The 27,909-nt window shown below is 40.4% G+C and overlaps 2 protein-coding genes across 2 annotated transcripts in view; one reads left to right on the top strand and one right to left on the bottom strand.

The window, feature by feature from the left end:
* The window catches only part of garz (Sec7 domain-containing protein garz), a 51,688-nt gene extending 32,172 nt beyond the window's left edge, over positions 1-19,516 (top strand). The window contains exons 21-30 of the mRNA XM_034979046.2: positions 564-673; positions 822-1,026; positions 2,553-2,668; positions 3,247-3,328; positions 4,375-4,463; positions 9,946-10,131; positions 10,978-11,145; positions 12,399-12,498; positions 13,005-13,558; positions 14,202-19,516. Of these exons, the coding sequence (XP_034834937.2) occupies positions 564-673; positions 822-1,026; positions 2,553-2,668; positions 3,247-3,328; positions 4,375-4,463; positions 9,946-10,131; positions 10,978-11,145; positions 12,399-12,498; positions 13,005-13,558; positions 14,202-14,642 (2,051 nt within the window). The 3' untranslated portion in view covers positions 14,643-19,516. The remainder of the gene's footprint in view (positions 1-563; positions 674-821; positions 1,027-2,552; positions 2,669-3,246; positions 3,329-4,374; positions 4,464-9,945; positions 10,132-10,977; positions 11,146-12,398; positions 12,499-13,004; positions 13,559-14,201) is intronic.
* Positions 19,517-21,285: 1,769 nt separating this feature from the next.
* On the bottom strand, positions 21,286-27,909 carry LOC117991263 (collagenase-like). The gene is made up of 6 exons (XM_034978838.2): positions 27,854-27,909; positions 25,922-26,146; positions 24,588-24,855; positions 24,254-24,343; positions 23,240-23,436; positions 21,286-21,390 (listed from the first exon to the last, which is right to left on the bottom strand). The coding sequence occupies exons 2-6, from the start codon at positions 26,111-26,113 to the stop codon at positions 21,286-21,288; spliced, it is 852 nt and encodes a 283-aa protein (XP_034834729.1). The 5' UTR covers positions 26,114-26,146; positions 27,854-27,909.

Consider the following 27,909-nt stretch of genomic DNA (forward strand, 5'->3'; position numbering starts at 1 on the left):
TAAATGTCATTTCTCGTTCAAAGAGCTGCATTGTAATATGGGCCTTTGAAAGTAGTTTCGATAGCTGCAAACCTACCTAGAACCTACCTACCTATTTAGAAAGCAGATTCTACTGAGAAGAACAGACAAGAAACTCAGTAGTTATCTAAATATATAAAAAGAAAAGGTGACTGACTGACTGATCTATCAACGCACAGCTCAAACTACTGGACGGATCAGGCTGAAATTTGGCATGCAGATAGCTATTATGACGTAGGCATCCGCTGAGAAAGGATTTTTAAAAATTCAACCCCTAAGCGGGTGAAATAGGGGTTTGAAATTTGTGTAGTCCACGCGGATGAAGTCGCGAGCATAAGTTAGTAATGCATAAAGTTTAAGAACTTACTCTCCATTTTAGCTCTATTTGTAAACAGTCATGTCAAAAGTACGGTTTTAAGGACTAAAATCGTACTTTTTACATGACAATAATTGACACATAGAGCAAAAATGGCGAATGAGTTCGCAAAATGTAAGCACTACTCCTGTTTAAAAGGCAAAATTGAAGAGAATAATTTAATTTGTAGCAGGATCCAGTAGGTCGGAAGGGTCTGAAGACGACAGCGAGAGACAGCCAACCAGCGTGTCCTCTGAAAGTGAGCTCTCGCATTCCCCGCAAACACAGGGATGGATATTGGTAAGTTCCTATAATATGAAGCTTTTTAGTAGGTTGCCTTGTACGTAGGTAGCTGTGCAGGGCTTTTTCTGAATGGCAGGGCTTTTCTGACTGGTTGAAACTCGATTGCATATACATATGTCATATGTATAAAAAAATTACTTTTTAGGTGAAAAACGAGACAGCCAGTGCAACAGAAACCGTAGAGTTGGAGTTGGAGCAAGTTTCGTTAAGGCCACACCGGAGCACGGCACTTGCTCGGTGTGTGGAAGCGCTTGCTCTGGTGATCAGGGACGTGGCGCACGTGACGCCGCACAACTGCCGCGCGGCTGTGCGCTGCGTCAGACTAATGGCGAAGGCTACACTGCAGTCTGGTAAGTGTTGACAATCAAGAGAGTTGAAAAGCCGTAGAGTTGAAGTTAGAGCAAGTTTTTAAGGTCACGCTCCAGCGTATATCTTCTTCTTCCTTACCTTATCCCACGCTACGTGGGGTCGGCACAACATGTCTTCTTCTTCCACTCATTCCTGTCAATCGTCAACGTATTATCCACCCCTCCATCCTCTTTCACGCAATCCATCCACCTTTTCTTTGGTCGTCCTCTCCTCTTTTTTCCTTCCACATGCATACTTAACATTATTTTAGTGACATGGCTTATCTAAGGTGTGGAATATTAGAAAGTTTTGTTTTATTTGTCGATGTGAGCGACACAGATCCCTAAACGATGACTAGTAGCCGAGTTTTACTAATTTTTTTTTAAGAATATTAGCCATGTTAAATGACTAATATTCCCCTTTCCTCTCCAACTGCGTCAGGCTTGTGCTAGGAGTAGTTGCGACAATAGTGCAACGGGCGGGGTTTGAACCGGCGACCTTTCGGTTTTCAGTCCACTCCTTTACCGGTTGAGCTATTGAGGCTCTATCTGGAGATGGATAGCTCATTTTTTGTGTTCCTACCATGGGGTTTATTGTAACGAGTTTGAAAGCAATTCATTTAATTTTCCAGAGCCTAATTACTACCCATATTATAAATGCGAAAGTGTGTTAGTGTGCCTTACCTATACAAGTTAACCCTTGACTGGCGATCACACCGGATGGTAAGTGATGATGTAGTGTAAGATGGATGCGGGCTAACTTGGAAAGGATATGGCAGTGGATTGGTAATTAAACACTCAAGGTCGCTTCAAGGTCACATTGGCATTGGTGGTATATTTAGAGTGATTTTTGTTAATCTCCGCATACCGCGTTAGTGCATGGTGTCATTTTTCAGCTTGATTTAAATTTCCTTAAGGCCCAAAGCACGGGTCTGCCCGCGAAATTCAAGTTTAATTTGGTTTTTCACAATTTGTAAACTAATGCGACAAAGTAGACTTATGGGCTATGGCATTCTGATTTCGCCCCTAGCAATATCATCTTCACAGGTTTATATAAAAATCTTTACTTGAAAGTGTCCAGTTTAAGAAATTAGTCAAAATAATGACTAATTTGTGAGGAGCTCACCTCAAACTCATTATTTTGACTAATTTCTTAAACTGGACACTTTCAAGTAAAGATTTTTATATAAGCCTGTGAAGATGATACTGCTAGGGGCTCAATTTGAATGCCATAAGGCTACTTTGTCGTATTAGTTTACAAATTGCGAAAAACCAAATTAAATTTGAATTTCGTGGGCAGACCGTGTCTTCCCACCTTCATATTTTTTAATTGAGAGCCTCAATAGCTCAACTCAATTTGGGTAAAGAAGTGGACTGAAAAGGTCGAACGGTTCAAACCCCGCCCGTTGCACTATTGTCGTACCTACTCCTAGCACAAGCTTGACGCTTAGTTAGAGAGGAAAGGGGAATATTTGTCATTTAACATGGCTAATATTTAAAAAAAAAAATATACCCGTATCTGTGTATAGGTAGGAATGCGGTGAGAAAGGACGACCGACGAGGCGGGTCGAGACGCCAAGCGCGCGGCGACTCCAGTGACGAAGAGATCGATACCCAGGACCACTACCACGTCGTCAGCATCAAGGTACGAAGCAATCTCCTTGACGATCATTTTCATATTGATATAATACTCATCTAAATATATAAAAAGAAAAGGTGACTGACTGAATGACTGACTGACTGACTAAACTACCAAAGCACAGCTCAAATTACTGGACGGATCGGGCTGAAATTTGGCATGCAGATATCTATTGTGACGTAGGCATCCGCTAAGAAAGGATTTTTGAAAATTAAACCCCTAAGAGGGTTAAATAATGGTTTGAAATTTGTGTTGTCCACGCGGGCGAAGTCGCGAAGTCGCGAGCGAAGCTAGTCTTAAGAAAATTGCTTCGAAATGCCGTTTACATACGCAAAGAGCCACACTGATCTGCCTTTTATCTTGTACTAGCTGATGCCCGTGACTTCGTACGCGTGGATTTAGGTTTTTAAAAATCCCGTGGGAATTCTTTGATTTCCCGAGATAAAAAATAGCCTATGTCACTCTCGAGGTCTTAAACTATATCCAAAAAATTATGTCGATCCGTTGCTCCGTTGCGACGTGATTGAAGGACAAACCAACAAACAAACACACTTTCACATTTATAATATGGATATTGATTGCAGTTACTGGACCTGATGCACACTTTACACAGCCGCACGGCGCAGATATTCAAGTGGTGGCGCGACGAGGCCGACCAGGGGCAAGGTTAGTGTGTTCTGCCTTTATAGGGACTTTCACACGACACACACACTAATGTCGTCTAGTGGGCATCTTCCAACGCTGCGCATTCCGGTGTGAGATCGCCATTCTACCACCTTGAGACCCCAATGTCTATCGGTTTTTTATCGAATTACATATGTGCCCTGTCTATTTCCACTTCAGCTTCGCAACCCGTTGAGTTATCTCTCGTTCTCCTACGGATCTCCTCGGATGTCTGATTTGTTGAAGTAGAGAAGCTCCAAGGCCCAAGCATAGCTCGACTGAGTGACTCTGAGCTTTTTTATCAGGCCTATAGTTAGCGACCATGTCTAGGATCCATATGTCATCACTGGCAACACGCCCTATTCGAAGACTTTGGTCTTCAAGGATTGAAGAAGTTTGGACGAGAAGACAAAGTCAAAGTCATAGTCAAATTACTAGCTGATGCCCACGGCTTCGTACGCGTGGATTTAGATTTTTCAAAATCCCATGGGAACTCTTTGATTTCCCGGAATAAAAAGTAGCCTATGTCAGGTCTTAAACTATACGTCTACTACTACGTCGATCCGTTGCTCTGTTGCGACGTGATTGAAGGACAAACCAACAAACAAACACACTTTCACATTTTTGATAAGGGTACTGATGTGAAAGTGTGGATGTTTGGATGTTTGTTACTCAATCACGAAAAAACGGCTGAACGGATTTGGATGCAATTTGAAATGGAGATAGATTATACCCTGGATTAACACATAGGCTACTTTTTATCCCGGAAAATCAAAGAGTTCCCGCGGGATTTTGAAAAATGTATATCCACGCGGACGAAGTCGCGGGCATCAGCTAGTATACAATATTTATTTATATATATTATATTGCTATAGAACACTAGGTAGAAGGACGACATTAGACGAGTCGCAGGGAGCCGCTGGATCCAGGCGGCGCAAGACCGTGGCGTGTGGAACTCCCTACAAGATACCTATGTCCAGCAGTGGACGTCTATTGGTTGATGATGATGATGCTATAGAACAAAGTAAAACAAAATATAACCTTTCTAGGTGCTGAAGACTACGACCTGTGGGAGGTGGCGTGGAAACCTCTCTTGCAAGGGATCGCCGAGTTTTGTACCGACAACAGAGGCAAAAAGGTAGGTGTTACAAGTTTGGCCGCTTTCGAAATTCTTTATCTTCTCTATGTATAAAAATAAATCGCTAAATGTGTTGCTGATCGCAAATCTCGAAAACAAAACAGCTGAACCGATTTCGCTAATTTGTTTTTTATAATATTCCTTGAAGTACGGGGATGGTTCTTACGGAGAGAAAAATAAAAAAAAATCCTGAAAAAGAATTAACTGTCAGGCGGTACGAAGTTCGCCAGTAATTTTATAATTTAGGTATTTTAATAGGTATTTTTACTAGTTAATTGACATTTATTTCATATTATTATATTGACTTATTTGGTCTCTTCAAACGTACTGTTATAAATTTATAATGGCACCGATTCTAAGCACAACCTAATTTTAGAGTATTCGCACCCTCTTCTTACTATTGTAATATGAAAAGGACAGAAGCAGTTTGACATTTCTAAATTTAATTTTTAGATGGTAAAACCCGTGATTTTAGCACGCACTCGCGAACCTACTGTTTAAATTTGTATTGTGCACTAAAATTTAGAGTCTTTAAATGTGAAAGTCATGTTCCGTTCCTTTTTTAGCATTAGTAAAAAGAAAAGGATGCAGATATTTTAAATTTAGTTTCGAGAGAGACTAGAGAATCGGGGCCAATTAATAACTATTTAAGTAATCTGTTAAACAAAATTGTAATCCTATTTGGCCTCATTTTCAGTCTGATATTATGTAAAATTATATTGTCTGTATCGCTGTTGATTACTAATGAACGAATAAAATAAAATAAATAAAATAATTTTATGTTCAAACATTCTTCATATTTTTCTCCATAATCTGAAAATCTATGCGCGCTTTTGCGACAGCTGTGTTCTTGCACATCAAAGTGTAGTAAATGCGGCCATCTTGGAACGGGAATCTCACCGGCATATTGAACATTGGTATTACTATATTTTTGTAACTATATCGCCCCTGAAATTAAAGATAGAGATTACTGTGACATACAGGGCGTAATCAGACCTAAACACAGTCCAATGCCAATAACCATTTTTGCATTATCTTGTAATTTTTATGATTTACTATTTTTCAAACCCGCAATGGAAGCACGCGGCATTGACTCCAAGTGGCCTATTTTTTTTGTTAAATAGAGGTATCGAGCAAACGAGCAGGCGGGTTACCTGATGTTAAGTGATTACCTCCGCCCATGAACATTTGCAGCACCAGAGGAACCGCCGATGCGTTGCCGGCCTTTTAGGAATTTGTTGGTCCGCCCCTTGAATAACCCCATGTTGTAATCTAGTGGGAACACCGCCGATGGGAGTTGGTTCCACAGTTTGCATGTCACAAATCCCAAAACACACTCGACGCACGTTTCGCCGCGACACCGGAGCATCCTCAGGAGATGTAGACCTTACAATGCACAATTGCACGATTGTCACTTTGCAATTGTGCATTGTAAGGTCTACATCTCCTGAGGATGCTCCAGTTGAACACGAAGTTTGAGACTTACAGGCATCAAGGGGCATTTAAACTCGGGCATCGGTCGTTCTGTCGGCGGCATTTTTAGGAAAGCTTCCCTGAACACTGCGCCGAAAAAGTGGTCGTTCTCCGCCCAGTCGCAAAAGTCGTACTGTAACTCCACTATGTGGCGCTTGTTCGATGCTGATAGCAACTCGTAGAAGGAGAAAGTGTGCTGAAACCACAGAATCTATGCTATACACTATCCACGGAGAGATGTTACTATAGCGCTCTCTATACTACGTAATCCCATACAAATGGTAGAGACAAAAATCTAAGTGGGTGCTAACCATTTTGAGGCACCAGACACCAACCACTCACAAACGAAACTTATGTTTTCGAATTGAATTTCCAATTTTTTTTAAAACGTTTTCGAATGTTTTTCAAAACATGTTTGTCATTAATGATTTTAAGTTTATTTCGTGGTTTAACGACATATTTTAATGTAGATGAATGGTTTAACGACATATTTTAATGTAGAATGATGAACGGGTACATACCACGATTAATTTGATATTTTTATTTCTCCATATTTCAACCCAATTTGCACGGGACGTGATCACGACGGGACTGCGGTGCTGCAAGAGATGAGGTTCGAGCTGTCAAGGGCAGTAGCGAACTACCCTCTTTCTTTCTTATTCTTTTCCCTGGAACTTCACGAGCTGTCCGGCAAAATACACTCGAAACGTCACTTTCGATGTCGTAATGTCAAATTAATTGTGGTATGTACCCGTTATCTACATTAAATCATGTTTGTCATTGGTTGGTGAATCAAAATGGCTAACGACTGAGATTTTTAGCTCTGTCATTCGTATGGGATTATTTCCTCACGACAGATATGCTACAAGAGAGGGAACAGAACAGAGGCTTGGCTCACAACGCAGTGTTTGTCAAACTTCAATAGGTTGAACTCCAATGTGAAGTAGTGATGGGCGTCAGTTCGGTTGTACCGCCTCGCCGTTATGGACACGTTGACGACATAAGCCGGGTCGCTGTACTCTAGGAATGGTCGCTCCATATTGAGATACGATACCTGCAAAACAAACAAAACGACGCTTTTCTAAGTTGCTTTACTTTTTTTTTAATTGGTTAGGAGGAAATCCCCATGGATGCCAATTGACATGCCCGACTTCACTGAGATTCTCTCAGCGACCTATGGAGTAAAACCTCCCTTCGCTGGCCGGCCTTCCCGGTACTGCAATACGCAAATCATCAGGAAAGGGGCTGTCCGGTCAGGCCTCGTTTGCCTTTTGCCTGGACCTCATGACCTATGTCCAGCAGTGGACGTCTATCGGTTGATGATGATGATGTACATTGCTGCAGCATTATTCATAGTACGTTCCTAACGTTACTAACGTTTGGCTACTATGAACTAGGTACCTGGGCGACAACATGCAATAATGAATATTAGCGCACACAGCGTGCGCTCAATTTCATTATTGCGCTATTGCACATGTTCGAAATGTCTGCCCAACAGCAAATTTTTAGGCCGACATGTTTCATCTTACAAATCCGCACATGGCCAGCGTGGTAGACTATGGCCCAAACCCTTCTCACTCTGAGAGGAGACCCGTGCTCTGTAGTGAGCCGGCGGCGATGGGTTGATTATGATGATGATGTTTCATCGAGGTGTTTTAAAGTACAAAGTAGTTACCTATTATTATTCTTTATTAACTTTGTTTATGGTGCACAAATCGTACAAAAGTTAAAGTTGGAAAAGAAGCAAAAAATTAATTAAATAAGGTATACCTTTTTCGTTTCACATTCTTGAATAATCAAAAACGTCAATAACACGATAGTCATAGAACTAGCTATATAGTGCGTGCAGTTAGACATTTTGTGTAACGCAAGCAAGGTTGAACCGTCGACCCGATATTAAAGCCAACACCGGGTTTGGCCGCGCTTCAGTAAGTTTTAATTAAAAAAACCGGCCAAGTGCGAATCAAACTCGCGCACTGAGGGCTCCGTACTACAATCGTAATTTTATCGACATTTTGCACGATAAATCAAAAACTACTTACTAGATCTCGTTCAAACCAATTTTCGGTGGAAGTTTGCATGGTAATGTACATCATTTATATTTTTTTTACTTTTATCATTCTCTTATTTTAGAAGTTACAGGGGGGAGGGGGGACATTTTACCACTTTGAAAGTGTCTCTCGCGCAAACTATTCAGTTTAGCAAAAAATGATATTAGAAACTTCAATATCATTTTTGAAGACCAAGATCCATAGGTTTGATAAAAAAAAATTGAGTTTAAGTTCTAAGTATGGGGAACCCCCAAAATTTATTGTTTTTTTTTTCTATTTTTGTGTAAAAATCTTAATGCGGTTCACAGAAATACATCTACTTACCAACTTTCGACAGTATAGCTCTTATAGTTTCGGGAAAAGTGGCTGTGACATACGGACGGACAGACAGACATGACGAATCTATAAGGGTTCTGTAATAAAAATGTGTTTGTTAGTCTCGTACGTATGGAGCATTCCGTAGTGACCCTACGCGACAGGTCGAGTTGGCAACCGTGGCGTGAGGCGGGGGGGATTGTAATAGGATTTTCCAATGTTTTATGAAAACTTTGAACTTGTTGAGAGACATCTCCAATATATCATCTGTGAGAATAGAGTTGTCTATCCCCAATTTACTAGCTCCCAGATAAAATCGCATTTAAAACGTCGTAGAACTTCATTCAAGAGCGGTTTACAAGTTCGGTAAATTGCTAATGCGCGTGGCCGCCATTTTAGTGACGTCAGCACGAGACTGAAGTTTCGAGCTGATGGTACATTTTTACTTAAATATACGTCTTCGATGTTAATGAGACATGGTTCCAGCACAATAGCAATTTGCAGGACTTATTCCTGTTTGATTTTATCAGCAGTTATTCTGAAAACCAAATTTGTTCGGACCCAGCCACTGTGACATTGCCAATAATAATAATAATTATCTCGATTACAATAAATCTAATTGTATTATACTGTACTAAACATTACTTCATTCATTTCCTTTTCTTTCATGTTAATTTTCAGGGTTCCGTACTCGAAGGGTGCCAACGGGACCCTGTTAATAAGCCTCCGTTGTCAGTCCGTCCGTCTGTGTCTCAGCGCGCTGTATGTCGTGTACCGTAATAGGTAGAGAGTTAAAATTTTCACAGACTGGTTTATTTCTATTGCCACTATAACAACAAATACTAAAAATTTCAAAATAACTTTGAAAATTAAAAAAATTAAAAAGTGTTGTTTCTTGTACGATGGTACGGAACCCTTCGTATGCGAGTCCAACTTGCAAGTTGTACCGAGTCCGACTCGCAAATCGCACCGAGTCTGACTCTAAAGTCGCACTGAGTCCGACTCGCAAGTCGCACCGAGACTGAGTCGCAAGTCGCACCTGACCGGGTTTAACTTTGTTCATAGGTTTACACGTGGCTATGTTACATTACAATTAAACCCGCTTTACTCTGACTAGAAGTTCTGACTAGAATCCTTTGTTAAAACTAGTTTATGGTCTACGCCAGAAGACTCCCTCTGTCGTCCCTTCATTCAGCTTCATTTATGAGTTTCCTACCAGTTCTTCTCAGTAGAATTTGCTTTTCAAGTACAGATTTTACCACCGATTTAACAAAGCTATTTAAGAAAACAAAGCTATAGCGAATCATAAGATTCTATAAAATCGCCCTTCATAAATTAAAAATAGATATTTATTAAAAAATATTTATTTAAAAGATGGCGGCTTCAAAATAGCAGTTATGTTTGGCGGCTGTTTTAAATCTGGCCATAAAAATTTATCAGTTACTCTAAGGGTGAGATCTATAGAGCCAAGAGCGCACTCTGACTTAGCTTAGAGTTAAAACGAGACAAAGCTATATCTCCTACATAATTATGTCTCGTTTTAACTCAATCTTAAGTCTGAGCAAAGTCAAAGTGCGCTCTATAGATCTCAGCCTTAAATCGCACTTCATGGCGCAAAAATGTATTTGATATGCTTGTTTCAGGGATCGAGCAGTGCTATATCGTACTCTGCGATAGCTTACCTCCAGCGGGCGCTGCTAGCCCCCGCCCTGTCCGCGCTGGGCGGCGCGGGCTGGGAGGCCTGCTTCGAGCATGTCCTGTTACCGCTCCTCAACAACCCGCCCCGCAGGCCCGACGCCGCCGCGAGGGCTGACACTGTCATGTGCAAAGTGAGTAGCTGAACGTATCTACAGCAGCCGGCAGGAAATATTGTATATCCGCCTTTAGAAAGAGGTTTCGTCTACCGTAGAGCGTTGTCTCTGTCTCTCATACCTATGTGACGTTTTGTCTGTCTCAACGACAGAGACAACGCTCTACGAAACCGCTGTCTTTCTAAAGATTGATATAAAATATTTTATGCCGCGTACTGTAGTGAGTTCCTATAAGTTCGAGACACCTGTTTTGTATCTAAATATATAAAAGGAAAAGGTGACTGACTGGCTGACTGACTGATCTATCAGCGCACAGCTCAAACTACTGGACGGATCGGTCTGAAATTTGGCATGCAGATAGCTATTATGAGGTAGGCATCCGCTAAGAAAGGATTTTTAAATCTCGCTCCATAGTTCGCGCGTAAAAAAACGTGGTGCGTGGCAGCAACCAATAGCAGATGGACGTGCGCTAAGATTGGCTGAGATATTTTCGCGCCATTCAAATAAAATTTCTGCGCAGGTACATCGGCGTACTTATAAAAGTGGTAGTACTGGAAACATCTATTGGTTGATAACTATAATAATATCCTCCTCCTATATAAAGTCCTCGTGGATTTAGGTTTTTTTAAAATCCCGTGGAAACTCTTAAATTTTCCGGGATAAAGAGTAGCCTATGTCCTTCCCCGGGATGCTGGGCCGTGAAAAGCTAGCAAACTCTGTACTCAATTTCATCGAAATCGGTTGAACTGCTGGGCCGTGAAAAGCTAGCAGACAGACAGACACACTTTCGCGTTTATAATATTTGGATTAGTATGGATATGGATGGATGGATTGTAATACACTACTACGACTATTATTGAGTAGGTGTTCCTGCAACACCTGCCGGCACTGGTCGGGCGCGCGTCGTTCGCGTCGCTGTGGGCGCGCATCGTGCGCGTGCAGCGCGCGCTGCTGGCGTCGCCCGCGGAGCCGCTGCGCGAGGCGGCGCTCGAGTCGCTGAAGAACATGCTGCTCGTCATGCACTCCGTCAAGGTACGCGACACAATATTGTAATGTGTAGTGCGTCGAGTGTGTTTTGGGATTTGTGTGGTGCTGCGTGGTGGTGGTGCGGGTGCGTATTGCTTGCCTGGTAGCTGCTTGTTCCTGCATGGTTAGCAGTGGGAGGGCGGGCGGTGCATTTCGCATGCTGCATTTTGCATCATACAGATTCGACCTGTTTCAGCGGATTATAGCAAATTAAGCTTTCGGTTCATTGTATAATATGTAGTAGTTTATTTATGCTCATATCTGTAAATCCTGATTATGAAATGAAATCAAAATGTGTCACATATTGGCAAACTTTATTTACTATATGTAATTTAAAAAAAACATTATAACATGTAGATAAAAATTGGTACTGATTCTGATCACAACCAAATTTTAGAGTATTCGCATCCTCTTCTTACTAATGTAATATGAAAAGGACAGACACATTGTAAAGCCCGTTATTTTAGCGCACAGTCGCGAGCGCGAGATTGTTTAAATTTATAGCGTGCACTAAAATTTAGAGTCTTTAAATGTAAAGTTCATGTTCTGTCCTTTTTTAGTAATATTAAAAAGTAAAACATGCAGATACCTACTCTAAATTTAGTTTAGTGAAAGACAACAGAATCGGTGCCATTATTCCAGAAGCAGGTATCATTTTTTTAACATTATCATCATTTAACTATTTTACATTTTTATCATTTAACTATTTTAACGAGTTATCAAATAGAGCATGTAATTTGGCTTTGTTTAACCGCCTACACAGAGTTGGTAGACACTAGAAAGCTTTTTTAGCCTTTGAACTATCGCGAGTGACTTCCATATTATATACATCTCACAGACGGCCATACTCACGTGTTTAGTCGACGTTAGCCCGACTAGTTTCGAACCCATCCAGGGTCCTTTTTTAAGGAGTCAGATTACGCACGCGTCGCGGTTGAGACTGCGCGCCGCGAAATAGGCTGACGTCGACTAAACACGTGAGTATAGCCGTCGTGAGATGTGTATAATACTATTTTTAAGGAGTCAGCGCGTCGCGGTTGAGACTGCGCGCCGCGAAATAGGCTAACGTCGACTAAACACGTGAGTATAGCCGTCGTGAGATGCGTATAATACTATTTTTAAGGAGTCAGTTTACGCACGCGTCGCGGTTGAGACTGCGCGCCGCGAAATAGGCTAACGTCGACTAAACGCGTGAGTATAGCCGTCGTGAGATGTGTATAATACTAGAAAGCTTGCCCAACGGTGTTCTTCCATTTCAGATTTTCAGTAACGCGGAAGGCTACAATGACCTCTGGTACATCACGTGGGATATCATAGCAGAATTTTTACCCACTTTGAAGGAGGAGCTATTTCCTGATGGTATGATAGTTTTTGATATTATAACTAGTTGATTCCCGTGTCTTCGTCTGCGTGGATTTTGGCTTTTAAAAATCCCGCGTGATCTCTTCTTTAATTTTCCGGGATAAAAAGTAATAGATATGCAAAAAAATATTCCGACAAAGCCAGAACCTTTTTTGAAGTCGGTTAAAAATTTCCCCGATCGGTTGCTCAGTTGCGGTGTGATTGAGGGACAAACTAACAGACAAACCCACTTTCGCCTTTATAATATGACTAGCTGATGCCTGCGACTTCGTACGCGTGGATTTAGGTTTTAAAAATCCCGTGGGATTTGTTTGATTTTTCGGGATACAAAGTAGCTTATGTCCCTATCCAGGTCTTAAACTATACCCATGCAAAAAATCACGTCGATCCGTTGCGACGTGATTGAAGGACAAACCAACAAACAAACACACTTTCACAAGACAAACAAATATTTCAATTTTATTAAGCCAGCTGCAAAATTAACGTTAACTGAAACATTTCAGCGATCGACAACACGAAGCCACCTCAAAGCGTGCCGAGCCACATGCAGCCATCCATCCCCCCCATCCCGGCCATCCTCCCCGTCGCCGCCAACAGTACGCCCAACCCTTCTACCCCACCAACCGACACCAACAACCAACCGCAACGATCCAACGCCCAATCACCCAACATCTTGCTAGCTACAGCTCATTCACCCATCAGTCTACCCCAATCCCCCTCAATACCCGGTCCCCCCTTAATGTCCCCTGTGCCGGGAGTCCCAGCACATATATCTACTGGTGTACTTACCCCAATTACATCAACGCAAAATTCGATGGCATATCCTGTGGTACCGCAAATGTCTGGGCCAGCTATTGGCGGACCCGCTGGAGTAATCACACCAATGCCAATCCAGCCGGGAATCAAGCCAAGTATTGGGCCAAGCTTGATATCGCCAATAGGCAAGCCTGGTACAGGAGTGAGTACGACTCCGGTTAGTGGGATGGTGCCAATACGGAATCCCTTATATGATAAGACGGGGTTGACTTCTTCAGTACTCTTGCAGCCTTTGAATGAGGTAAGACTTCGCCTTCTGCTCGAGGAGGTTCGGGGTTCGATCCCGGGCACTCGCCTCTTACTTTTCTGAGTTGTGTGTTTTTAACAATTAATACATACTTTAGAGGTGAAAGAAAACATCGTGACGAAACCTGCATGCCTGAGAGCTCTCCATAATGTTTCTAAAGGTGTGTAAAGCCTGTCAATTCACAGTTGGCTAGTTGGACTACGGCCTAAATCCTTGTTATTTTGAGACAAGACCCGTGATCTTGTTTGTGAGAGGTTTTTTTTATTTTTTACCTACTACCTTTGATGTCCGTTCAGTCATCTTACTATAGAAATTATTATATTAAACATACAATATTACCATGCCTTAGGGCGTTTATGCACTCATTCGTATTCGATTCCTATTCGTTTTCTTAAAAATACGATTCATAGTGGCCTTCATACAAAATGTAGGTACGCTTGTGCACTAAACTAATTTAGTTCGTATTTATACGGATCCGTCAAATGAGTGCACAAGCATACGTTTTGTATGACGATCACTTCGAATCATATTTTTCAGTAAACGAATACGAATAAGTGCACAAACGCCCTAACCTTACCTTTTTCTCGAATCTGGCAATAAGGTATCAGCTTTCAAACTATTTTTTTTTCCATTTCAGATGATTTCAACACCGATAGGAATATCAATCCAGTCTCAACCGACAGCTAGTCAACCCCAGCCGCCAAGCGAAAACGAACCTAACCTCATCGACATAGAGTCCACACCAGTTAGCATCCAAGACGAGATATACTCCGAATACATAACGAATCCATACAACGAGGTAAGAGAACTATCTTCCAAAGAAGCAACTTTGTACGATCCTGAGGAAAACCGGTATGTTCCAGCAAACGAGCAAACTGTACAAGACAGATTACTAACCCAGAAATCCTTTAGCGCGAATGTAACCCCTATGCATACCAAAAATAAAGCTCAATTCGGTTCGACAGATAATGTTAGGCAGGAGGGTATTTTCAACTTTTCCAGTTATTTTGGATCTAATGAAAAAGTGGCTCCAGGGTCTGATGTTTTCGACGCATTGATGTCCACGCAAGAAGGATAACTAGACTTTGAAATTTATAAAGGCACTTGGCTGTAATTTAAATAAAACCGGCCAAGTGCGAGTCAGACTCGCGCACTGAGGGTTCCGACAGTCGTATTTTTTCGACATTTTGTACGATAAATCAAAAACTATTGTGCAAATCTGTTTTAGAATGTACAAGTAAAGCCCTTTCATGTGATATAGTTTGTATAGTTATCTAACTTTGAAAATTAAAAATACTAATATTTGTTCATGAACACATAATTTTTTTTCCGTGAAGTAATGTAGGATTTATTCCTTTTACTTGTGCTATAAGACCTACCTACCTACCAAATTGCATGATTCTAGGTCAACGGGACGTATATACGGGTTCATATGGTTTCTTAACAGACACGACGGACAGACAGACAAACAGACAACAAAGTGATCCTATATGGGTGCCTTTTTTTTGACGTACGGAACCCTAAAAACTGGTCAAGTGCGTGTCCGAATACGGTATTTGACAGCTATTCAATCCTTAGGGGTCCATTTTTCAAAAATCCTTTCTTAGCAGATGTCTTGTCATAATAGCTATCTGCATGCCAAATTTCAGCTTGATCCGTCCAGAGGTTTGAGCTGTGCGTTGATACATCAGTCAGTCAGTCAGTCAGCTTTTCCTTTATATATTTATTAGACGATGCCCGCGACTTCGTCCGCGTGGATTTAGGTTTTTAAATCCCCGTGGGAACCTTTAATTTTCCGGGATAAACAGTAGCCTATGTCCTTCCCCGGGATTTAAGCTAGTTCTGCACCAAATTTCATCGAAATCGGTTAAACTGTTGGGCCGTGAAAATGTAACAGACAGACAGACACACTTTCGTATTTATAATATTAGTGTGGAAGTATGGATGTTACTTCTGGATAATCTTCCTTTCTAACGGTGAAAGAAATATTAAAATCGGTTCAGTAGTTTTGGAGTCTATCGATTACAACAAACAAACATCTTTCTACTTTCCTATCATCTCTATAATATAAAAATTAATCACTAAATGTGTTGTTCATCGCAAATCTCGAGAACAGCTGAACCAATTTCGCTAATTCTTTTTTATAATATTCCTTGAAGTACGAGGATGATTGTTACGGAGAGAAAAATTTAATTCAAACTCCCGCTCAATTTTCTAAACTCCACCCGAGCGAAGCCGGGGCGGATCAGCTAGTTTATAATATTAAAGTAAAGATTAGGAACGGGGGCTGCAAATGTCGCAAAGATTCGACTTAAATATAATAATAATAAAAATCTTATTTTCCTACATGTAAATTTTTTGTATATCTGTTTGTCTTTATTTTTGTCTTTGCTTTCACATTCCATGTTGAGAATTATTTGTACCTGTACTCTATCCATGGAGAGAAGTTAGTATAGCGCTCTCTCTGTTACGTAATCCCTTACAAATGACAAAGACAAAAATCTCAATGGGCTTGGTTGTAATTGGTTCATCATCATGATCTACCCATCGCTGGCTCACTACAGAGCACGGGTCCTCTTAGAATGAGAAGTGTTTTGGCCATAGTCTACCACGCTGGCCATGTGCGGATTGGTAGACTTCACACACCTTTGAGAACATTATGGAGAACTCTCAGGCATGCAGGTTTTCTCACGATGTTTTCCTTCGCCTTTAAAGCAAGTGTTATTTAATTAAAACGCACATAACTCCGAAAAGTTAAAGGTGCGTGCCCGGGATCGAACCCCGACCTCCAAATAGAAGGCGGACGTCCTAACCTTAGCTTAATATGGTTAGCGCTCACTGAGATTTTTGTCTCTGTCATTTGTATGGGATTACGTAACAGAGAGCAATATAATAACTTCTTTCCGTGGATAATGTATAGGCAAAATATCAATAAGGTCATCTTGTATTGTAACTTGTATTATACTATAGTAGATAAATAGGGTATCGGACTGTTGTAATAAAACGAAGTGATTTTTTTGTATATACATACAAATATTTTTCAATTTTTTAACATAAAAAATATTTTCCTGCAGAAATTACTCTATTTTTATGTTAAAAAACTAAAATATTTGTCGTTTACGCCATGTGACGTCATTGATCGCTTTGCGTACCAGCGTGTCGTTAATAATTAATTATTTTAAAAATGAACAAAAATCATGCGTTTTTTTAAATTATTCACTTCAATAATGAATTCTAGAATCTAGCCCCGTAAACTACCGTTATACAGAAAATCATTTCAGTCATTCTATTTTTCAGTCACTAACCGACTTCCAATAAAGGAGGTGGTTCTCAAATTCGGCCCGTTTTTTTTTTAGACTTTTTTTAATGTATGTACATCGATTTTTCCAGGTTTCTGGACCGATTTGCAATTTTTTTTTTTTATTACTACAGTCCAAGACCGTATTCCCTCTAGCTCGCAACCAGCGAAATAAATTTGTTACCCGGCTATATTGTGGGGGTTATTTTGAGTTAGCAGACTATTTATTTAGTCTGTGTGTATGTACGTGTACCAGTTACCTTCTAATTCCGAAACTATTTCTTTGTTTTTGATAAATATCGTGGAATTAGGTTTACTACTTTTGAATTTGATAAATATTATTACTTTATTATAAACTAGCTTGTGCTCGCGACTTCGTCCGCGTGAACTACACAGACTTCAAACCCCTATTTCACCCCTTTAGGGGTTGAATTTTCCAAAAACCTTTCTTAGCGGATGCCTACGTCATAATAGCTATCTGCATGCCAAATTTAAGCCCGATCCGTCCAGTAGTTTGAGCTGTACGTTGATAGATTAGTCAGTCAGTCAGTCAGTCAATCAGTCAGTCACCTTTTCCTTTTTTTATATTTAGACTAGGATGAAAATAATGACGTACATTGAAAAAAATATTAAAATCCAACAAAGATTTACAAAGTTACAGGCATTTTAATTTTGAAGTGGGAGTGTCTTTTATCCTTTTCTCGCAAAACGAAAATTTGTATGAAACCGCACGAAGCTACTATGGCATTTGTCAAAATGACGTCATACTTCTATATTGCTATCTCTGTCTAATCAGAAATATTTAAATGCTTATAACTTTTTTATTATTTGATCGATTTAATTGGTTTTTCAGTTTACGTCATTATTTTTATCCTAGTTAATAATAAAGTAATAAAAAAATCGTAGTCAAATACCCAATTGGCCTCATTTTAGCATGTCGCGTCTCATCACCTACTTATTAGATCATAATGAATGCTAAAATCTAACAAGTAGTTATGGAGTTATATTTGACTAGCTTATTGCTGCAACTTCGTCCGCGTGGACTACACAAATTTCAAAGTCCTGTTTTAACCCTTTTGGGGTTGAATTTTCAAAAATCAAAAATCCTTTCGTGACCGATGTTTACGTCATAATAGCTATCTGCATGTCAAACAGCCCGATCCGTTCAGTAGTTTGAGCTGTGCGTTGATAGATCAGGCAGTCAGTCCGCTTATACTTTTATAACTATCTTTAAATATATAAAAGGAAAAGGTGACTGACTGACTGATCTATCAACCCACAGCTCAAACTATTGGACGGATCAGGCTGAAATTTGGCATGCAGATAGTTATTTTAACGTAGGCATCCGCTAAGAAAGAATTTTTGAAAACCCCTAGGGGGGGTGAAATAGGGGTTTGAAATTTGTGTAGTCCACGCAGACGAAGTCTCGAGCATAAGCTATTAATAGATAAGTGATAACAAATGAATTTATATACATACACATAATCATAACATTCATAACCCTTTCTATAGGCCGAAACTGAAATATTTGAGGGCTCGAAAAAACTGGTACATGATTCGAGTCGCATCGCGGTTTTGCGTCTAGACTTTAGGTCCTTGGTTGAGATCATAGTACCTACTTTGACTTATTAGGCTGTAATCTATACAGCGAATTTTAACTTTGCTCAGACTTACGAGACAAATTTATATCTCTGTCATAACATAGTCTGTCAACTCTGTCAAGGGTAGATAAAACTTTGACTTTGCTCAAACTTAAGTTTCTATTAAAACGAGACAGATTTATATCTGCATAAAACTGTCTCGTTTTAATCTTAGTAAAGACTGAGTAATTTCACAGTACCCTCTATAGATTTCAGCCTTAGTCGGGTGTCAATTAAAGAACACACAATCGTGGGTTGCGGTTTTATATAACGCCTAAAATTTAACTCCTCACGTGCCATTTTAAATTTTTGTGTCAAATTTCATATCACAAGTACGATTTTAGTCCTTATTTTAAAGGTGAACCGTACTTTTGACATGACAGTTGAACCATAGAGTTAAAATGGCGCGTGAAGAGTCATTTTTACGGACTAAATATATTTATTGATTTAACTTAAACAGGCTTAGTACATATTGGGCCAACGTATCCGGCCAATTCGCTTCGATCAACCTGTCCTTGGCTTGACTAGATGATGCCCGCGACTTCGTCCGCGTGGATTTACGTTTTTCGAAATCCCGCGGGAACTCTTTGATTTTTCGGGATAAAAAGTAGTTAAAAAAGTGTTAATCCAGGGTATAATCTATCTTCATTCCAAATTTCAGCCAAATCCGTCCAGTAGTTTTTGCGTGAAGGAGTAACAAACATACACACACACACACACACACACACACACATACATACAAACTTTCGCCTTTATAATATTATAGTCGGGATTATACCTATGTTAGCCAAATACATTGGCCCAGGATATTGGCAACACGCTGGCCCAATGTATACCTACTAGCCCCAAAAGAGTTTTCAGGGTTACTAAGTTTTTTAATCTTAGACTATTGTGTAAATTGTGTAATTAATAAATAATTATTATGAAATAAACGTTTCGTGTTTTGTATAGAGAGTTATATATTATTATCAATGTAATGTTTAGAAATCTATTAATAAAATGTGTTTAGCTAAATTTTTGTTTTGTTTTCATGTATACTACTTCCCCAACTCTTTCCTTCAAAATCTTTGTACGGTAAAGTTAATAGTGACGTTGTGAGTGTATTTTGCCGGACAGCTCGTGAAGTTCCAGCGAAAAGAACAAGAAAGAGGGTAGTTCGCTACTGCCCTTGACAGTCGGAACTTCATCTCTCGCAGTACCGCAGTCCCGTCGTGACCACGACCCGTGCAATTGGGTTGAAATATCGACAAAAAAAAACAAAAATTAATCGTGGCATGTACCCGTTCTATATACATTAAAATAGGTTTTTATTTATTTTTATTCATAATATTTTTTGATTTATCGTGCAAAATGTTCGCGCACGCAGTTTTAACCACGACGCGTGCGCGAACTGAGTCCCTTTGATAAAGGTCCCCGAATGGGTTCGAAAGTAGTCGGGCTAACGTCGACTAAACACGGGAGTGAGATATGTATCATCAAAATCTGTTGAACCGTAAAAAGCTAGCACACAGACAGACACATTTTCGCATCTATAATATTAATCTGGAAGTCTGGATTACTTACTGTACACAACATTAGATTCCGATCTTTTTGCTGATCTTGCTAGCTAGGGTTCCGTACCCGAAGGATGCCTACGGGACCCTATTACTGTCTGTCAGTGGGCTATATCTCGTGAACCGCAATAGGTAGCGAGTTAAAATTTTCACAGAATCTGTATTTCTATTTCCGCTATAACACAAATAATAAAATTTTGAAAAGAAAATTTAAAATAATAAAAATTTGAAAGGAAAAATAAAATATTTAAAGCGTCATCAATTGACAAGTAACTGTTGCTAATCGAAGACAAGAAAGGTTCGTGTCACAAAAGTTTCAACTTATCACCGCTAGATGTCTTTACTAGTTTTGTATCTTTCCGTTAGATGACGCAATATATTTTTTTATGGTTAATTTCCTTTCAAAAGTCATATTCTTGTTATGTACGGAACCTTTCGTGTGCAAGTCCGAATCGTACTTGACCGTTTTTTATTTCGAACAGTGTACTTTTTTCACGGTTGTTTCAGAGTGGTAAGCTGTTTATAATGATAAGTAGAGTACCTACACTGACTCTCTTTTGCATCATGCATCATCATCAACTCGCGCCGGCCCACTATATTAAGTAGATACGGGTCTCCTCATAATGAAAGGGGTTTAGGCTGTAGTCCACTACGCTGGCCAAGTGCGGATTACGCACCTTCCAGAACATTAGGCAGACCTCTCAACAGTTTTCTAACGTTTTTCTTCACTTTGTTTTCCGTTAAAGCAAGTGATATATTTTGATTGCTTAAAACGGACATAACTTCGAAAAGTTAGAGATCCGGGTTTGACTCCTAGAATCTCCAAATCTTAACCACTAGGCTATTACCACTCAGGCCTTGTACAACTGCTAATCCCGACTAATATTATAAAGGCGAAAGTTTGTATGTGTGTGTGTGTGTATGTTTGTTACTCCTTCACGCAAAAAGTACTGGCCGGATTTGGCTAAAATTTGGAACGTAGATAGATTATACCCTGGATTAACACATGGGCTACTTTTTATCCCGGAAAATAAAAGAGTTCCCGCGGGATTTTAAAAAACGTAAATCCACGCGGACGAAGTCGCGGGCATCAGCTAGTGAGGAGATGAGGAGATATAAATAATAGACGTAGATTTTTTAAAATTATAACTGTATATTATATATACCGTTAGTACATTTGTTCAGTCAAGAAGCATAGTAGAATCAGCGTACTGAGTTTAGTAGCACGGCTTACATGCGTTGACGGATCCAGGAGGCTATGGAGGTCACTCTCATGAAGCCGGCGGGGTGGCCGCGGGTGCAGCCGCTGGTGTGACCGAAAGATGTGATACCAATCTGTCAAATGAAAACATACAAGTGAGTTGGTACAGTTACGCCCCTTTCACACTGCGTCCAGTTTTTTGCAGGATCCCGTTTTCTGCAGGATCCCGTTTGATGGCGAATGTTAAATTAAATTAAATTTATTGGATATTATAACATATTAAATTACATATAAGGAACACAAAAAAAAACTTATAATACAGATAAAAAACAAGTAATAATTAAGTAGACCTAGGTCTAATAGACGTATGAATGGGCAACCCCTGCACTAGTAAACACTGTATTACAGTGGGTTGCCTTCTCCATTTCTAAAAACTTGAATAAATGTTATTAGTTATTACAATTTGGTGCGCTAAGGTCGGACATGTTATACCGGTGTCTATTACAAGTGATAGTGGTAGTGTGCTCTTGTGAACGCTATATAACCTATTATATATACCTATTAAGAATATATTTTTAAGAAAGTATTAGTTAGAGAAAATTTTAGTGTTAAGGGGTGATTAAATGTAGTTTACCTATGAATGCCGGTGTACGGACAAACCTGATCAGGTTTTTGTGATACACCGTAATTGTTCATCATCATCATCATCATCATGATCAACCCATCGCCGGCTCACTACAGAGCACGGGTCTCCTCTCAGAGTGAGAAGGATTTTGGCCATAGTCTACCACGCTGGCCAAGTGCGGATTGGCAGACTTCACACACCTTTGCGGACATTATGGAGAACTCTCAGGCATGCAGGTTTCTTCACGATGTTTTCCTTCACCGTTAAAGCAAGTTATATTTTAATTACTTAAAAACGCATATAACTCCGAAAAGTTAGAGGTGCGTGCCCGGGATCGAACCCCCGACCTCCGATTGGAAGGCGGACGTCCTAACCACTAGGCTACCACAGCTTCACCACCTACCACACCGTAATTGTTAGTAATTTAATATAAATTAAATTAAAGATACATTTAGAGTATCTTTGTTTTTAAATAAAAAATAATAATAACAATAATAAATATTAAGTAGGCAAAAACTACCAATGCAAAACGACAAAATTTCAGTCAGCGACTGAAAGCACTAATAAATATTTATGATGATAAATGATTTACAAAAATGACAAATTGATCAAAAGTTAGATAGGTATTCAGAATATTCGTAATATGATATGCCACATGATTATTATTAATTTATTGAGTCTTATCAAGATTATCAATGATTGAGTGGCAGGGATAATGCCTATAACATAAAATCTAAATGATAAATTAATTGCTTGTCGTCGTTGTTTTTTTTTTTTAATAGGTGAGTATGTATAGGGCGTGACAGGTCGGGTGTGAGGCGGGGGACGCCCCGCACGGCGCACACCCGCACGTCACCCGTGCTATCTGCAGCGGGCTAGCGCGGGGGCTGCGTGGGTGTGCGGGGCGTCCCCACCCCGATTCCATCTCGTAAAAAACAATATACTTAAAATCTAACAGAAAAACAAAACTTGTAAAATTGTTGTAAATTATTTTTTGCCTCTCCACTAAGCCAAAAGTGATGAACAGGCTTTAGAATGACATTTCATCTTTGTAGAGCGTTGTCTCTGTCACTCATACCCATATGACGCTTTGTCGGTCTCGACGACCGAGCCAGTGCTCTACAAATCTGCTGTCTCCTTCTAAAGATCGATGTTCATCACTTTTGGTCGCGTACTGTACTTATCTGTTATATTATATCATACATGAGGGGGACAAAATATTAAATCTGAAACAATGTCAAAAAAATTCTCATTGGACAAGTTTTCGACAAGTTTTGTTTTGTCGAAAACAATTAGGTATGACAATTAGGTATGTAAACTAGGGCTAAGAATGAAAAGATTATGAAGTAGACACTGACCAGTTCACGGTTGTTGCCGGATCCGATGGCGAGAGGGCCGCCGGAGTCTCCGCCGCACGTGCTGCGGCCGCCGGGCGTGGCCACGCAGATGGTGGAGGCGACCACGGTCGAGGTGCCGTAGGTGCGCGCGCACACTGCGTTGGTGATGACTTGCAGGCTCACGTGGCTCTTCACTTGGTTATGTGAGATTCCAATGTCTAAAATACAACAGTTTAATATTATAGTGTTAACTTATTGAAGGTAGTTTAATTAATGAATTAGACAATCTTTGACTGATCCGATTGGGGGCAGCAATCTTGAATCGATTTGTATAAATACGGGTGTTTGACGGTTTTTACTACAGTCTCGTTCCGACTCGAGACTTGCCGACTATTAAATAATTTTTGTGTTTAGGTCGCTATTTTAATTATGTGGTTGCGATAGCAATTGTGCCCTAATCAAGTTAATATTGCAATTAGGTTATTATAAAGATTAAAACTCTCGATAAGCGTCTACGCGTTGTGATCTATATACACGTGCAAGCTTTATTATATAAGGGGACATTTTAATAACTTATAAAATTAGTTAAATTAAACCTACTTTTGACTTACGCTTAAAGTAGAGAGCGAATTATACTCTGGTGTCTTCTAGGCAAGCGCAACAATCACACACCTTAACCCTCTAGTAGTTCAGGCAACTTCATACACCCCCGACGACTTGACCCCCTCCAGAAAAGACGCCCTAAGCACGTCCTTTACGACACCGACGACCAAAATATCATGAACAATCCGCCCTACCTTGTAGGGCCAACATCTACAACATATTTACAATCTTCGCCGGCGAAGACGAGGTCCCCGATTTCTAACGTCACCCGGACGTGGACTCACGCCACAGCCTCGGAAGCTTACGGACTAGTCAGTCACAGGAGGCGGCCTCAGGAAGACATTGCCTCCCTATCTCGAGTGACTCGAGTCCTAGAATCCGAAACAAAAAACCTAAACCAAGGAGGTTGTCTCAATCTGTGCATAGACTTACTGTCACCAGTTGCCCCGAAGCCGGCGGCGACAGCCCACACGCCGACGTACTGGTTGCTGCCGCTAGGTATGAGAATACGGTTGATATGGTCTGCAAAAACAAACGATTTATTTTAAACTAGACTAACTTCAAACCCCTATTTCACCCCCTTTGGGGTTGCATTATCAAAAATGCTTTCTTAGCGCATGCCAACGTCATAATAGCTATCTGAATGCAAAATTTCAGCCCGATCCATCCAGTAGTTTGAGCTGTGCGTTGATAGATCAGTCAGTCAGTCAGTCAGTCACCTTTTCCTTTTATATATTAAGAAGACGAAGAAGAAGATAACACTTACTTGTAAAGCCGACGTGGTTGATTCTGACCATAGCGACATCGTTGTTGAGGTTGTTCTGGTTGTACTGGGCGTGCATCTCAACCTGGTTGGTGTTGATGCGCTGGCCGCCGGAGAACAGGCGGATGGAGCCGAGCACGACGGTGAACTGACGGGCCTGGGTGGTGCGATGCCTCCAGCAGTGGGCCGCCGTCACCAGCCTGGTGTTGCTGAGCAGGGACGATCCGCACACCGACTGTCTGTTGTCAGTCAGCGTGATCACCAGACCACCCTTGAATAAATAATAAAATCGGTCAAGTGCGACTCGAATTTGCGCACGACGGGTTCCGTACCATTGCGTCGTACAAGAAATAACACTTTTTTTTATGGCAGCCATTTTGAAATCCATACTAATATTATAAATGCGAAAGTGTGTCTGTCTGTCTATCTTTCTGTCTGTCTGTCCGTCTGTCTGCTAACTTTTCACGGCTCAACAGTTCATCCGATTTTGACAAAATTTGGTACAGAGATATCATGCATCCCGGGGAAGGACATAGGCTACTTTTTATCCCGGAAAATTAAAGAGTTCTCACAGGATTTTTAAAAACCTAAATCCACGCGGATGAAGTCGCGGGCATTATCTAGTATAATTATATTTTGTTGTTATAGCGACAATCAACACCCATCAGTAAAATCACGGAATCCGTAAAAATACTATATAATAATATAATCATATAATAATTGTATGATGGCCATTTCGAAGAATCACGGATAAGAACCGAATACAGATGAGTGCACAAACGCCCTTAGGGTACGGAACTACGGAACCGTGAAAACTGGTCAATTGCGTATCAGCGCAGGCGCAGGTACTAGGCTAGGTAGGTCGACCGTCAAGCCTATTTGTTAAAGACTGTGGCGGCCATTTTATTTATTTAAACATATTTATTGATAACTTTGTATCACTCACCGGCACCGTCACTTAGTGGGCGTGGCTGCGAGCTATGCTTGCAATCAATTTACGTGATCAAATCAGGAATGTGAAGATCTTTAGGAGAACTAGAGTAATCGATGTAGCTCAACGGGTTGCAAAGCCAAAGTGGCAATGGGCAGGGCACATATTTCGGAAAATCTATAGACTTTGGAGTCCCAAGGTGCTGGAATCGGGACCTCGCACCGGAAATCGCAGCGATGGAAGACCCCGCACTAGGTTGACAGGACGACATCAAACGAGTCGAAGGGAGCCGCTGAGTTCATGCGACGCCACACCGTGGCGAGTGGGAGTCCCTACAAGAAACCTATGTCCAACAGTGGACGCCAATCGGTTGGTAAAGGTGAATGATGATGAAATATTAACTTACAACGTGAGGGTGTGCTCCAAGGGCTGAGTGACTGCCGCCTGCAATCCTGGAGCCGTCAAAGTCCATGGCCTCTTCCGCAGCCTTGATACGAGCTGCCATGGGGATTCCGATCTCCTCATGGTAGTTGTACATAATAGGCTCGTAGGCCTCCGCGGCGAGGGCCAGGGCTGCGACGACTAACAGGAACTTCATGTTGCAGGGGAGGATGCAAGATGGAGACCTTCCCTGCGACGACAGCTTTTATACTCTTAAAGATAATCAGTATCTAATCACTAATTAGTGCCTCAAGATTAAGCTTTCGTTGACGTGATAACTATGTTATCTGCTTTAATTAACTTAAGTATATTTTTAGGGTTCCGTACAGTTCTAGCAATTCACGAAAACGAGTAAACTTTACTTGTGGTTACATCGTATACACGGACATTGCGTAAGTGTGCGTGCACGTCGGAAGACGAGCAAGCGCTCGCAAACGCACACATTTAGTGTACCTTACTTATGCCGATACGACTTACACACAAGCATGAGCCACTCGCCCTCGCCAAATGCAAGAAGTGCAAGAACTATACCTCAAAAGGAAAAAAGGAACCCTTGTAGGATCACGTTGTCTGTCCGTCTGTCCGTGTATCCGTAGTGTCTGTCAAGAAAACCTATAGGGTAGTTCCCGTTGACCTAAAATCATGAAATTTGGAAGGTAGGTAGGTCTTATAGTACAAGTAAAGGAAAAATTCTGAAAACCGTGAATTTGTGGTTACATAATTAATTGAATAAATCAAATATAGCTTGAAGTGTTCTCCATAAAAGTGTTAGGTAAATCTTGTACGATGGTACGGAACCCTTTGTGTGCGAGTCCGACCCGCACTTGACTGGTTTTTTTTAAATTATCAGTTAATTTAATACTTATTAATTATTATTGTAAAGAATTTTAGCAAGCATTGGAGAGAGCTACTTAATAATATTATAAGCCTGGAGTTATTCGACGTGAATAAATCAGAAATTCATGTCTGCTAATAAACTACTAGGTATATATAAATCTTATTTTAAATGCGCAAATGCTTCTGTCTGTCTGTCGGCATTGACGACCTTCCTGGCGCAGTGGTAAGCGCTGGTTTTAGAATAGAATAGAATATATTTATTCAAGTAAACTTTTACAAGCGCTTTTTAATCGTCAACTAGTTTAATTTACCACTAGTTCGGAATGCCGTTCCTTCCGTTTGGAATTTTATAATTAAAAATTTCTGGTCTAGTCTGGTGGGAGGCTTCGGCCGTGGCTAGTTACCACCCTACCGGCAAAGCCGTGCTGCCAAGTGATTTAGCGTTCCGGTACGATGCCGTGTAGAAACCGAAAGGGTATGGGTTTAATAAAAACTGCCATACCCCTTCCAGGTTAGCCCGCATCCAACATAATATCAGACTGTCTGTTAGCTTTCTAGCTTTTCACGGCCCACCCGTCTAAATTCTAACCGATTTTGACGACGGAAAAAAAATCAAAGAGTAGGTACCACCTACCCACGGGTTGGGTTATTGAGTCTTATTTTAACTTTAGGGTCCAGGTACTATACAACTTTAAAGCCTATTTTCTATTTCTAGCAGATTTTAGTATTTATTGAAATTCTTATTGTTTTTAACAAGTATAATATACTTACATATCTACTAATTTTATGTACTATCTAAGTATAACTGCATTTTATCTGACAATGATTTATTACTTAATTAAATATCTTTTGCGAATCGGCTAAACGATAGATAGATTATTTTTTGTTTATCAAAATATTATGCTAATGGCCTTATACGCTGTTTCCTGCTGATTGATATCTTTTCTGTTTAATTGTTTAGTATGTCACATAGTGAAAACTACCATGGAATCGTAGGCCAAGGTATAGTTTGAGACAACGCGGCAGAAAATATTGAAAGAATATTGAATATATTATATACCTTTAGAAAGAGATAAATAGCGGTTTCGTAGAGCGTTGCCTCCTCTGTCGTTGAGA

Source organism: Maniola hyperantus, chromosome 19 (assembly GCF_902806685.2).
Source record: "Maniola hyperantus chromosome 19, iAphHyp1.2, whole genome shotgun sequence".
NCBI lineage: Eukaryota > Metazoa > Arthropoda > Insecta > Lepidoptera > Nymphalidae > Maniola > Maniola hyperantus.

What these genes read in the sequence shown, in the direction of transcription:
- LOC117991263 (XM_034978838.2), bottom strand. Translation starts at nt 26,113, where the DNA reads ATGAAGTTCCTGTTAGTCGTCGCAGCCCTGGCCCTCGCCGCGGAGGCC. An exon ending in CTTCGGGGCAACTGGTGACA is followed by an intron (nt 23,437 to 24,253) that starts GTAAGTCTATGC and finishes GTTGTATTTTAG; the next exon opens with ACATTGGAATCTCACATAAC. An exon ending in CCGGCAACAACCGTGAACTG is followed by an intron (nt 21,391 to 23,239) that starts GTCAGTGTCTAC and finishes TTCATTTGACAG; the next exon opens with ATTGGTATCACATCTTTCGG.